General features: G+C 31.4%; 1 protein-coding gene across 1 annotated transcript; it reads left to right on the top strand.

Annotated features, from left to right (window-relative positions):
* Window positions 1–966: 966 nt before the first annotated feature.
* Window positions 967–10,317, top strand: LOC119675005 (transcription factor stalky-like). Its single transcript, XM_038086165.1, has 3 exons — window positions 967–1,760; window positions 7,896–10,255; window positions 10,302–10,317. The coding sequence occupies exons 1-3, from the start codon at window positions 1,053–1,055 to the stop codon at window positions 10,315–10,317; spliced, it is 3,084 nt and encodes a 1,027-aa protein (XP_037942093.1). The 5' UTR covers window positions 967–1,052.
* Window positions 10,318–12,293: the final 1,976 nt, after the last annotated feature.

Genomic DNA, 12,293 nt, shown 5'->3' with positions numbered 1-12,293 from the left:
AAAGCTATAATATTGTACATCAAATATCGTCCAATCGACCATTCACAATGTTAGTCTCCTATGCGATTTCTAACTTTTTCCTAAATTAAAATTGATGATGCAAGGAAATTGTTTCGATATCATTCCTGTGATCGAAATGGACTCAACTGACATTCAATAGGCATTTTTGGTTAATAAATATAATCTAGGCCATGATATGAACGGTGCATTATAAATATGTACAATTATATATTTATTTGTATATGCACTATTAATTCTGTAATTATAATTAATTCTATCGTTGGGCTAGAAATAGGTGGTAAGGGTCCTTAAAATTCAGTAATATATTTATTAGCCCTCTACCTAAAAATGCTGTAGTATACATATATTTTCCTGAGATATAGACTTTCTATAAGTCTTCATTTTAATTATCATTGATCAATAGTTATTGCCTTAGATAGCATTTTACCAAAAATTATAATTCAATTTAATAGAAATCTATAAAATATGTTGGAATTATAAAATAGTAAAAGAAATTAGAAAGGTGTCAAAAAATTGTAATATATGCAAAAGTTTTCAAATGAAATATTCTCAATGTACTGGAATATTCCGATAGTTGCCTATCCCTATTAGCTTCAAAAATTTGCTTTATTTATTCTATCTGTACCTTTGTATATTAACATGTTGCTGAAACTTATATATATATATTACCTATAGCTTGTTTTCTTTAACTTAAAAGATGTATAATATGTGCTTGAATAATTAAAAAGGAATTAACTAACTAGTTTAATATATATCTAACTTAATAATAATAAACACAAAAATATATTTTTAAAAACCAGTATTTTTTTTTTTACTTACAGATGGACGCAATTACTTAAATAAACAAACTCATAATTTTTGTTAAAAATATTGAAAAGACTTAAGTTTTAAAAAGTAAATATGTGTCGGAATCAGAAAAAACATTATATAAAATTTGAACAATCAGGTACTCATAGCCTAACTATACGACTTAATCATTGAAATGTTAAAGTGTCGCTTGTCTCATAATTTAGTGAATTGCCGAAGTCAACATGACAGAACGCACGGTACATCACCAACGTCGACCACCTGACGTTGAAGAGGCGCTATCATCTATGCTGTGGACACCGTATGAGCGCACACCAACTGATAGCTCCTCCGAAGATGATGATGTTCGACTGAACTCAAAACTAAGTAAATCCCAAAGTAATTACGATTATCACAGCATGTCTGCGCTCGTGCCACTCTCAAATTCGTATTTTGATACGAACGATTTATTGTTGCAACCCGCAACATCTGCTACTGCCCCTGCACTGTCGCCAAGTACAGCTGCACTACGACCTACACCCTTTGTGCCTTTTTCCAGTTTAATTTTTGATAATCCTGCCATCGGTAATAGCTGTAATAATTCATTAACCAACACAATAACAACTTCAAATCATTTTCAAAAAAATAATTTATCAGCGAGCAATTATCGAATTTCTTATCCTTATTATGGCCCGATTCCCAGTTTAAACAAATTTTGGTCGTCTGCATCTACAATTAAGGAACCACCCTCATATGAGTCTTTGTACTCAAGGAGTACAACGCACACTGCTGATTCCTTGAAACCTGTTCTAAACAGTCTGAAATCTACAGTTACTACAGTGTCAGAAAGTCAAAGACAACAACTCGTATGTGATAAAGCGGAACGCTCACAAAGTGAAAGGGTAGCTCCCTCACGTTTAGTTCACTCATTTACGGATAATTTTATATCAGAGGTGAGTTCAGCTTTTTTTGTTTTGAATGATGAATACTAAATTATAATTAAATAAAAAAACGATTCCTAAATAAAAATTTTATTTAAATTTTGTTTTATTTTTACTTTGGCTATAATTAAATAATGATTAATATTGCTTAAATTTTTGTTTTATAGATCATTTCCATATTTTGTACAAACTTTTTATAAAGAATAATATACCTATTGACAGAGAAGTTTCGAACAGTAGTGAACTACAACAACAAAAATTCTTTTTATGTTATTTTAATTAATTAACCATACAGCTGTTTTTAATAATGGCAAATACCCATCATCAGTGGGTGTTAATCACAACAGACCAAATTGAACAAGTTAAAATTAAAAAAGCCCGTTTCTAATAATAGGGAACTAAAAAATGTTAATTATTAAATGAATGTATATATTATATTTATATTATTAGTTTTAGTTTTTATATTATATTAAAACTTCTGCTTATAAGCACTTTTGTGTATATAGAATAGGAATAGGAATGAACGGGATACCATCTCCCGACGGAGCAGAGCACTGCGACCAGATGGATCTTTTGTGCTGCAACAGACCCTGTGTATATAGAAAATCAAGTCCGGTTTTTTTTGTATATATCGATTGTATGTGTACTGAAGAATGTAATATAATTAAAAAGCGTAATTAATAATTTTAATAATTAAAGTTATTTAGATAAATATTAAAGATTATTTATTATATCTCTAATATGTTATAATATTGTGTATGTAAAGTATAGTTAAGAATAAATATAAAACCATCGAAACTACAAATAATATTATATGTTAATACTGTTTAGTTGAAAGTACTGAAGCGATCTATAGACATACTTATTTATTGCATATATAACAAGCCTTAAAGCACACGCCAGCAATGTTTTGGATGTGAGTATTTGAATTCTAATAGTTATTAGTTTAGTTTAGGTTTCAGATATTACAGAAAAATTATTAGAGGTGATTTTGGAATGTATAAATATGATGCATTAAAACTTTTTAATGTTTCTTTTCCATGATAATCGATATTTCATACACCTATTTTTGTCATTGGCTTATTTTGGAATGAGAATTACCGGACTAATTCCCATACCTCTTGCTAATATAATTCACGCTTGTTTTCCGACAATGGCTTGTGCCATTTTTACCAACATATTTATGTGTAATTCAGCCAGAAGTCAGAATGATCAGTTAAAGGGTTTAGCTTAGGACCATTAAAAGCAGCTATAACGGTAAATTATGCTAACACTTAGTATATATAACAAAATAGCTACATAAATGTAAAATTGAAATATTATTACTACTCATATCGGTTAGGAAATACTTCAGTTAGGAAACAACTGCTATTTGTTTTTTATAGAAATATTCAGAGAATGTTAAAGCCCTAGAATTGATTATTTGTTAGGAAACTTTTACAATTATGTTTGTTGAACGGAACATTTGCGGCGATTTCAAAAAATTCCATAATATATTTTATAATTCTATCTTTAATAATAAATGAACTAATTTTTTTTTTAAATAAAAAAATGCATTGTTCTTATAAAACAAAAGAAAAGTTTCGAACAAAATAAAGCTTTAAAACTTTCCACTCCAAAAAATCATAAATTTTTTGATACTGGACGTCAGTGTCTAAAAGTATAACAGTACAACAGTGATAACGTAGCTCAGTTAAGAACATAAAAATATTTAAAAATCAAAAAATAAAATAAAATATATTGTAGATTGCATTTATTGGTGCGAGTAAGTGAAGTGCAATTTATGTTTTATTTTTATCTTCAACAATTTAGTTAAGTGCACTCCATAAAAATACATTAGCCGCCACATCAGCGTAGTGTCATCCATGGGTCATGGAGGTCAGCAATTGTAGAACACATTTTTGTTATGTGTACAGTTACCCGATATGAGTATTATTGAAGGCGACAGCATATAAAACAATTAATAATTTAAATCCAACCATGAAAGTCTAGGCGTTTTCACTGAATGCCAACAAAACCGTAGCGGTGCACAGTAGCGGTTTGGAGACAGAACTTTGTTAATATACACACATAACTTTTTCCCAAATAAATACTTAGTGTGCTATTTTTGATTTCAATACATTTTTTCCAGACCCAATAAAAGTTGCAGAACCGGTAAATTTATTGGGTCTTAGTAATTTTTGCAATTTTTGGCACTTATATTATTTTTGGCAAGCTGATATACATAAAGAAAAATTTTTAATATTAATTGCGAATATCAATACTCTTAATGATATATTCTCTCCGACTAATGTTTGATTGCGAAAGATAATTATAATTAGCTGAAAATGCTGAAGAGTTCCTTAAAGAACGAAAAAGTCAGGTGAAAGATGACTTTGGTTCTTATGAAGTTGCAATACTCTATATATCCACGGTTAACTATACTATATTTTTATCACATTTTTTAGAGTTTGCATTAATTTTGACACACCGAATCCAATAAACATATATGTTTATCAGATAGTCACACTTTTGGTAGACCTTTCATATCATTCTATCTTTAAATGTTGAGTATACATCCTTTGTTTTTACTTTAAATCGAACTATATCATGGGAATACGTAATAATGTGGTACATAATTTGCATTTTTTAACTGATTGATTATCAGGGCGTAATCATTTATTCATGTTGTGTAAAATCGAGTGGAATATCTGTGCCAAGTGATTGATTTTAATAATAATAGAGTTTTTTTTTTAGGTTAGGTTAAGTTATACCTATTGATCCATTATGTTATTATATAATGGCGGTCCATACGGATCCACTAACGCCTATTCGCCCATTGTGATTCCTTTGGATCGCCATTATACGGTAACGGTTAGATCATTATACAGTTAGATCTATTAGCCCATTTTATTATCGTATAATGGCGACTAAAAAGAATCCACTTAGATCTATTAGCTCATTGTATTATCGGATAATAGAAAAACACAGAATTTAAAATCACCAGGAACCTTTGGCGAAGATTGAGTTTTTATTTAAAATATCATCCAAATATATTTCTTTAGGACTAGTAATCCTAAATTTTATCTGCAGTTTTTTAAGATTTTTAATTATCTTATTACTATTTTAATTATTTAGTACTGATTTATATTATCATGCTGATAATACTGATTTATATTAACATGCTTCCATATACGGTTTTAGTACCTGAAGGACTATATAAACGTATAAAATTAAAAATAAGAATTCTCCATCAGATGGCAAGATTAAATATAAAAATAGTACAAAATATTTACTCGTAGTTGTTTTTTCTTATAATATAAAAAATAAATTGGTTTTCAATAATTTCAATTAAGAGGAACTAATTAAATTAGTATAATTAATATACTGTTAAATACTTTTTTTGCAATTAAGTTATACCTCCCTATTAAAGTATAAACTTCAGTGTCACTGATGCGATAAGATTTAGTGCTTAATCGGTTGTTTATCTCATTAACCTACGGCTACATTACAGCAATTACTCAATTACGATTGCAGTAAAAAATATAATGGTTCAGAGACGATGCTTACTGAAGCACGACGACGAAACTAATCCGTCCATGTGCAGTGTGTGCATTCCATGCGCCCGCAATTATCGTTCTTTACACCCTGCAACTGTGAACCTAAATTTGATTTATAACTCGAAGTGAACATGAAATCTTAGAAAGCAGTTGAAAGCACCCATAAATTCAGAGATAGTTTGTTTCAAAATAAATACATTTTTGATTTTTTTAATTATTCTACAATTATTTCGTTCCATTAATGTTGTTTGTTTTTCTTTTTTTTTCTGTTCTAAATTGTTTGTTCTGTTATGTCTCCGTTGGCTCCGTTATTAAATTAAGCCAGTGAAGCATTGCAACTATTTTCAATGAGTGGTTGATGCAACTTAGTCACAGAGAGGTTCAAAGGTTAGTCGATACCATAATATGTACATGCTTTCCAGCTATTGAGGCACATGAATGAATGCAATGCATTAGATACAACACAATTTCAATAAAGGCACATGCTGGGGAATAATAACAGCTGGAAAGGGAATTGCATTATAATTAATGCAGGTAACATAGCGAAACACAGTCGCGTACTAGAACAGAATTATGGATTTCATGTTCATATGAATTTGTGTGCTTAGACGCAGAAATATAAACACTTGAGCACAGAAATGTAACGCAACATAAATGTCAAACAAACAATTGCAGTTCGATGGATGTTGTGTGAATTTCAGGTATTGTTCTCCAGAATGAACTCACATTCAATGCTATCCATGACACACAATTATCAGGCTGAGTTACATATACAAATTATGCAGCTTATGCAGTGCAGCACTGTTTGTAACATTAACGAAATTATGGATTGAAAGCGTTTAATTTTAGGTTTCGAATAATTTATTTGGTTTTTAGCTATTTTTAACCAGCACCAGTAAATAACTTTTGGTTTACCTTCGAAGGTAATCAAAAAATAGTATATGCCGTGTATGAAAATTTTCTAAGTAAGGCTCGTTAACAAAGAATTATGAAACGTTGAAGTTATTTTTTGATACTACTGAACTTATAGCTAGCTAGTAACTGAATAACTAATGATTAATTATTAAACCTTATGTCTCATAAGGTTTTATGTAAATTCGCTCTCAAAAACTTCATCAATTACAAAGTGAGAATCTTAACTTCACTCACGTATGTAGTCAGTGCTCGAATTAACTTCTATATAAATTATATTTATTCTAAACTAAAAGTGTTTGACTTTTAAGTTGGCAATACTGCTTATGGACTGTTAGAATAGTTAAATATTTTAAAAAAAATTCATATTTAGTAACTTTGTTATTACTCAATTTAATAACATTGATGTACGATAGTGTTTATTTCAATAAATCGGAGCAACATACCACATAGCATACGTCAGAGTCAGGTTTTTGCAAAATAAATGTGGTAATCACAAAATTTCACCTGAAAGTCCTGTTAATTAGCTTCTCTGAGCTTGCGGTCTATGTAAATGAACCATTGGCCCTGAACTAGCAATTATCCACAAAGCGATTGATGGTATTTAACCTAAACTGTTTGAAAATTGAAGTTCCTGATCGTGTTTACATAGACCCAACTGAAATAATATTTGAATATAAATGGCTGTAATTATACTACGTTAATACAGATGTTATTATGGACAATATTTGTATTGTTTCATTAAGCTTTATGAAGCAAGTCTTTTAAAAATCAGAATATATTGATTCCATTTGATTTAGGTGCTTGTTTACTAAAATAATGTTTCATTTCACTTTAGAAATCAAACTTCTTAAGTATACAGAATTTATGATAGAAATTTAACAGATTTAGATACTATTTTTGGTCACTGAAATTTTTCTAAAAATATATCTCCGTTTGTAATTGGTGCATCAATGAAGTAGAGAGAGGATTACGAAATAGTCCCCCTTTCCATCATTGACAATACAATATATAAGAAGGGGATTAGTGCACTGCAAAAAACGTGTGTTTTAGTAAAGGGCTGTTCAAAGCACGGTCCGTGTGCCACGTGCGGCCCGCGTATTATGTTTGTGTCACCCGCGACATGTTTTTAATCTACCACGACAATTACGCAAATTTTCTTTTTGTGTACTGATAAAACTGCATTATTTTATTTTTATGGTATACAAAATAATTAAATTTAATAGAATGAATTAATAAAACTAAATTCAATATTATAACCGTATTTATATTTTTGTCAAAAACAATTATGAATGCATGTATTTGCTTCTGCGGCCTTCCAATCTGTACAGTGATTTGTATTGGCCCGGGATTGTATCTGGCCTAGACAGCCTTGTTCTAGTACATCCCGCAGTACACAATCCATGAAGTTCGTTATATATTTGGCGGTATTTTAACTACAGATTATTTGTGTTCAAGTGAGCTTTGGTGTATAAGACTCCACAATCACAACCAAATCTAACCTTAGTTAAACTACATACGTTTTTTAATGAATTATATTTTATTTTAAATGTACATATTGTTAATATAATAATTTTAGAATATTTATAGTTTTAATATTAATTTAAATATTAATTATTAACAGTTATTTTAAAATGATATATATTACTTTACAATATGTATTAAACTGGTATATAATCTATTTTCTTAATTTCAGAACTCTGTTGCTCAAAGTCAATTCTCCGATCTGAGCTATACTTCCACAAATGTTGATATTCAGTCTAATAAATTTGCTGGTTTGGCGAACAGAAATGCAATCGCCACAGTTTTCTGTGATGTTACCAAAGAACAGTCTAACAACCTCTCTGAGAATCTAGCGGAAAATATGAATGAAACGAATATCAGATCACAACAAAACAAAGAAAACAATAACTGCATTATGAATGCAATTTACTGCAGCAACAATAACAATACAATCGGCAACAACAACAACAGCAACAGCAATAGCAATGACAAAAACAACCACCTAATTCAACATCAACAAAAACATTTTGCAAACAATCAACAAAATGAGGAAGCACGAGATACAATAAACCAGGTCAATCAACCTGTTTCCTCTACAGCTCCGCTCATCGCACGCACAAAGAGTTCGCACAAAGAGCGAAAAATACACTCAACAACGCAAACTACAAACTCGAGCTGCGCTCTTTTCACCAACGACAATGCGACAAGCTACAGCGACAACCGACTCTTGTGTTTTCCCAGCGTGGAGGTTCATGTCGACGGGCACAACTCAACAACGATCAGTTTGTCGAGTTCATTCAATGGGAGTGTGTGTTCCACGTCGTCTTGCTCGAGCAGAGAATCGTATTCGAACTGTGAAAACTCAAACGTGTTTGGTTACAGTGCGCCAATAGCCACAAACAGGTCTTTCGATTCGGGCATTGTGCTACATCCAAACAAATGTTTGGCTGAATTAGAACGCTTATACGCCGAGTTTCGCGCTAGTGAAAGTGTGATAGAACGAAAAATTAACGAATTGAGTTTAAGTGAAGAAAAAGACAAGATGCGCTTGAATATACCAGCAACGGTTGCTGTGGCTGAGGGCAAGCAGACAGCAACAACGAGTAGCGTCTTTCTGACAGACACCAATAGTGTCACAACAAACAATGGCAATTGCAATAGCAATAGCAATAGCTTGAGTGCCAACAACAACAACAACAACAACAACAACAACAACAGTTGCAGCAATGTGGCCATAACAACAACAAATCCATGCCAGCGACAATCTAGCCTAACAATACAAGTCAATAATAATCTCAGCAGTAATCACAAAACTGTGGAAAACTTGAGCGCAACATCTGTGCAGGATCGTAACTTCGATCATTTGATTAATCAATCCATTTTGAATAATAATGGGATTAGCGTTGTTAACTGCAATTATACACAAAATACAATTGCCAGTAATAACAACAGTAACAACAACAACAACAACAATAACAATAATAATAACAATTTCGAAAGTGTTGGCCATAGCGGTGTGAATGTCGGTATCGGTGTCGGAATCGGAATCGGTCGCGGGAATAGCGTTGCAATCATATCAAATCCAGCAACGAATGTGAATGTAAATAGTTGTAGCAATAGTGTTAGCAATGATGTTAGTAATAGTAATAGCAACAATTGCAGTTCAGTGCCTAGCAATGTGTTTTTGAGTAATGTGCAAAGTGGAAGTGATTATCTCAATAATAATAATAATAATAATAATAATAATAATAATGTTATTGTTAATAATAATATTAATAAAAATCAAAATAATATAAATAAAAATGCTACCGTAGCAAAAGATAGTGTTAATATTATAAATATCAATAATCCAGTTGAAGCACAAACAGCAGTTGCAGCAGCAATAGCTACTTCAGTTACTTCAAATGCTTCAACTACTCAATCGCCCACAATATCTACAAGGTTGCCATCAACACCATCTTCACCATCGCGTACTTTCACTTCGACAGAGTGTCAAACGGATGATATATCCTCAGTGCAATTACGTGCAACAGAACGTGCAACCACCCAGCCCACAACTACCAGTCGTGAGCAGCGTCGACGTGAACGTCGCGAACGACGCCATCAGCAGCAACAGTTGCAACAAACAAATGTTGCCATGCCAATTGTTCATCGTCGCCATAATGAACGGCATTCAATGCCGGCTCCGCCAGTACCACACCTGCACCCGCCGCATATGCATCATGCTGTACCACCAACAGCTACTATGCCAGCTGCAATGACAGCAATGTTGCGACCAATGTTGCCTGACATTTTGCATAGTCACTTTCCGCCACCTTATAGTGCATTACCATTGGGTGCAGGTGCTAGCGGAGGTCACAATAATGGACCAAATCAAACTCCGCTACCGCAATTGGTTGGTCCTCCACCACCACAACTAATTGCTGGACCACCAAATGCACCACCTGCTGGCACCACTATTTTGACACCCGTGATATCAACTGTTCCTATACCGGGCGCTACACCTATTGTGGGCGATGGACGATTTACGCTACCATTGCCGATCATTAGAAGGTAAGTAACAATTATGGAAGTAATATTTTTTTTAAATTGAAATTAGAAGGGTAAAGCAGTAGCAGAGAAGATTTTGGTGTATGTGTATCATTAATAATAATTTCACTGTTAGAAATTTGATGACTATGCATTTAAGAAGCTTCATTGGATAGTTTTAACCTTAAAATCCTTAACAAACAGAATAAAAGAAATTTGGAATTAAGGACACACTAGAACATTTTTTCTTTTATTGCGCATCTCTTCTAAAAGCCCGGTCGAAATTCTTTGTTACTTTTTGATTTGAGTGGATAAGGTTCATCGAAAGCTATGGGTATTCATTTAGTATTGTTATGGATTCATCAGTTTTATTTCATGCTTTTACAATGACATTATATATTTATTTCAATAATATCGGTTTATAAGTCAATTTTTTGAATAGGTTTTGCAAATTTAAATGTGAAGGCATAGTGAAGGCAGTGGTTTGCTTTGACTATGAGCGAGCTAATGGTAATCCATTGAATAGATTACAATTAGACAATATATGTCAAAGTCATGCATTGAATGGTTTTCATAAAATTGCAATTTTTTTTATATATTTTTCTTTAGAAATCAGTTTATTGGAATAGTTCTTTAAATTTGTATCAGATTTTAAAACTAGATTACCGTTTCATTCAGCTGCTGTAAAGAGTTAAGAATTAAAATTGAATCTTAAGGTTCTTCATAATTTTTTAAAGCACTTTGTACCCATATTCGAAGCATAAGATAATTTTAATGGATGCTTTTTAATTCCAATTAGTACAGATTATTATATATTCGGAGATCACATATTTTTGTATTTTGTAACACATTTTCATAGAGAATATCACTTATACTATTCATCTTTAGCGAAAACTGATCTCGTTGATAGATTAACATTTTGAATAAGCTATAGCTTAACTTACATGATTTTACAAAATTTCACTTTAAATTTATTTAAATATATATAATATGTTACAAACATTTCTAATCTGAATTATTTTGTTAATATATATTCAATAACACTGTTAATCAGAATTTCGCCGAATATAAAAATCAAAGTTATACAATATTTTCTAAGTATTACCAACTTTTGTTCTCAAATTCAAAGTCATAAAGATTAACATAATCGAGATTAATAGGTTAAGAGTTTACCAGGCAACGAGCATAGAATAAAATGAGTAACAGATTGGGTTGATAGTCCATTAGTCTGGGGTAGGGAAAACTGCGTAAATAGATCAGAAGCCTTACTTATAATGCTTTTTATGTACTTATCATATAAATAATATATTATATATAAAATAATTAAATAGTATTAAGTGAAAACTACAAGACAATAGACCCTGTTTTTTAATTTTTTATCCTTAGATTAGAGATTATATTTTTAAAATGTTGTTATGTTGTTTTTTTAATTTCCTCACGGTTTGCAATGCTAGTTTTTCACTACACCAATTTGATTAAAAGTATATCAAGAAATAACATCACAGGTTGAACATTTTTTAATTACAGCATCCGCTTTCAAAAGTCAACCTTAAATGATTTATAAGCACTTTCTAGGAAAGCAAAAAAAAAAGGCCTACGGTAGAGTCGACTCTGTGAACTGAATTAAATTAGCTAAAAGAAGTTCACCTTTAACTAAACCGAGAAAAAATTATGTATCTAACAACACTTCTTTTTCTAAATTACAAACGCACATGCCTTCATATGTCGTTTATGTTTAATGACATTAGTTAGTGTATCTGTTATTCGCATTTGTATCTCATATAGTTTCACGTGTATCTGAAAGCCACACAAGTCAACGTCGTCGTAAGAGCTAATGTCTTATGAACCTGAGTTTTATGCACAATTTCTTTTGTGTTACCTTTTTGTCATGTCAAAAGACTTTGACAATCACTTTTATGCTTACAGATACTCACTACTGTAGTTGTTGTTCAATGTAAAAGATTGTCTTTACACGGCAAAAAATTTCTTCATCATTCAATACTCACAGTGCCGTACAATTAGCGTAATTTAAAGTTTCACAAAAAATTCATTAGCAAATATT

This window comes from Teleopsis dalmanni, chromosome 2, assembly GCF_002237135.1.
Source record: "Teleopsis dalmanni isolate 2A chromosome 2, ASM223713v2, whole genome shotgun sequence".
NCBI classification, from domain to species: Eukaryota; Metazoa; Arthropoda; class Insecta; order Diptera; family Diopsidae; genus Teleopsis; species Teleopsis dalmanni.
The sequence above is the reverse complement of the archived record's forward strand: the minus strand, read 5'-3'. Positions and strand labels throughout refer to the sequence as shown.

What these genes read in the sequence shown, in the direction of transcription:
- LOC119675005 (XM_038086165.1), top strand. Translation starts at nt 1,053, where the DNA reads ATGACAGAACGCACGGTACATCACCAACGTCGACCACCTGACGTTGAA. An exon ending in CGGATAATTTTATATCAGAG is followed by an intron (nt 1,761 to 7,895) that starts GTGAGTTCAGCT and finishes TCTTAATTTCAG; the next exon opens with AACTCTGTTGCTCAAAGTCA.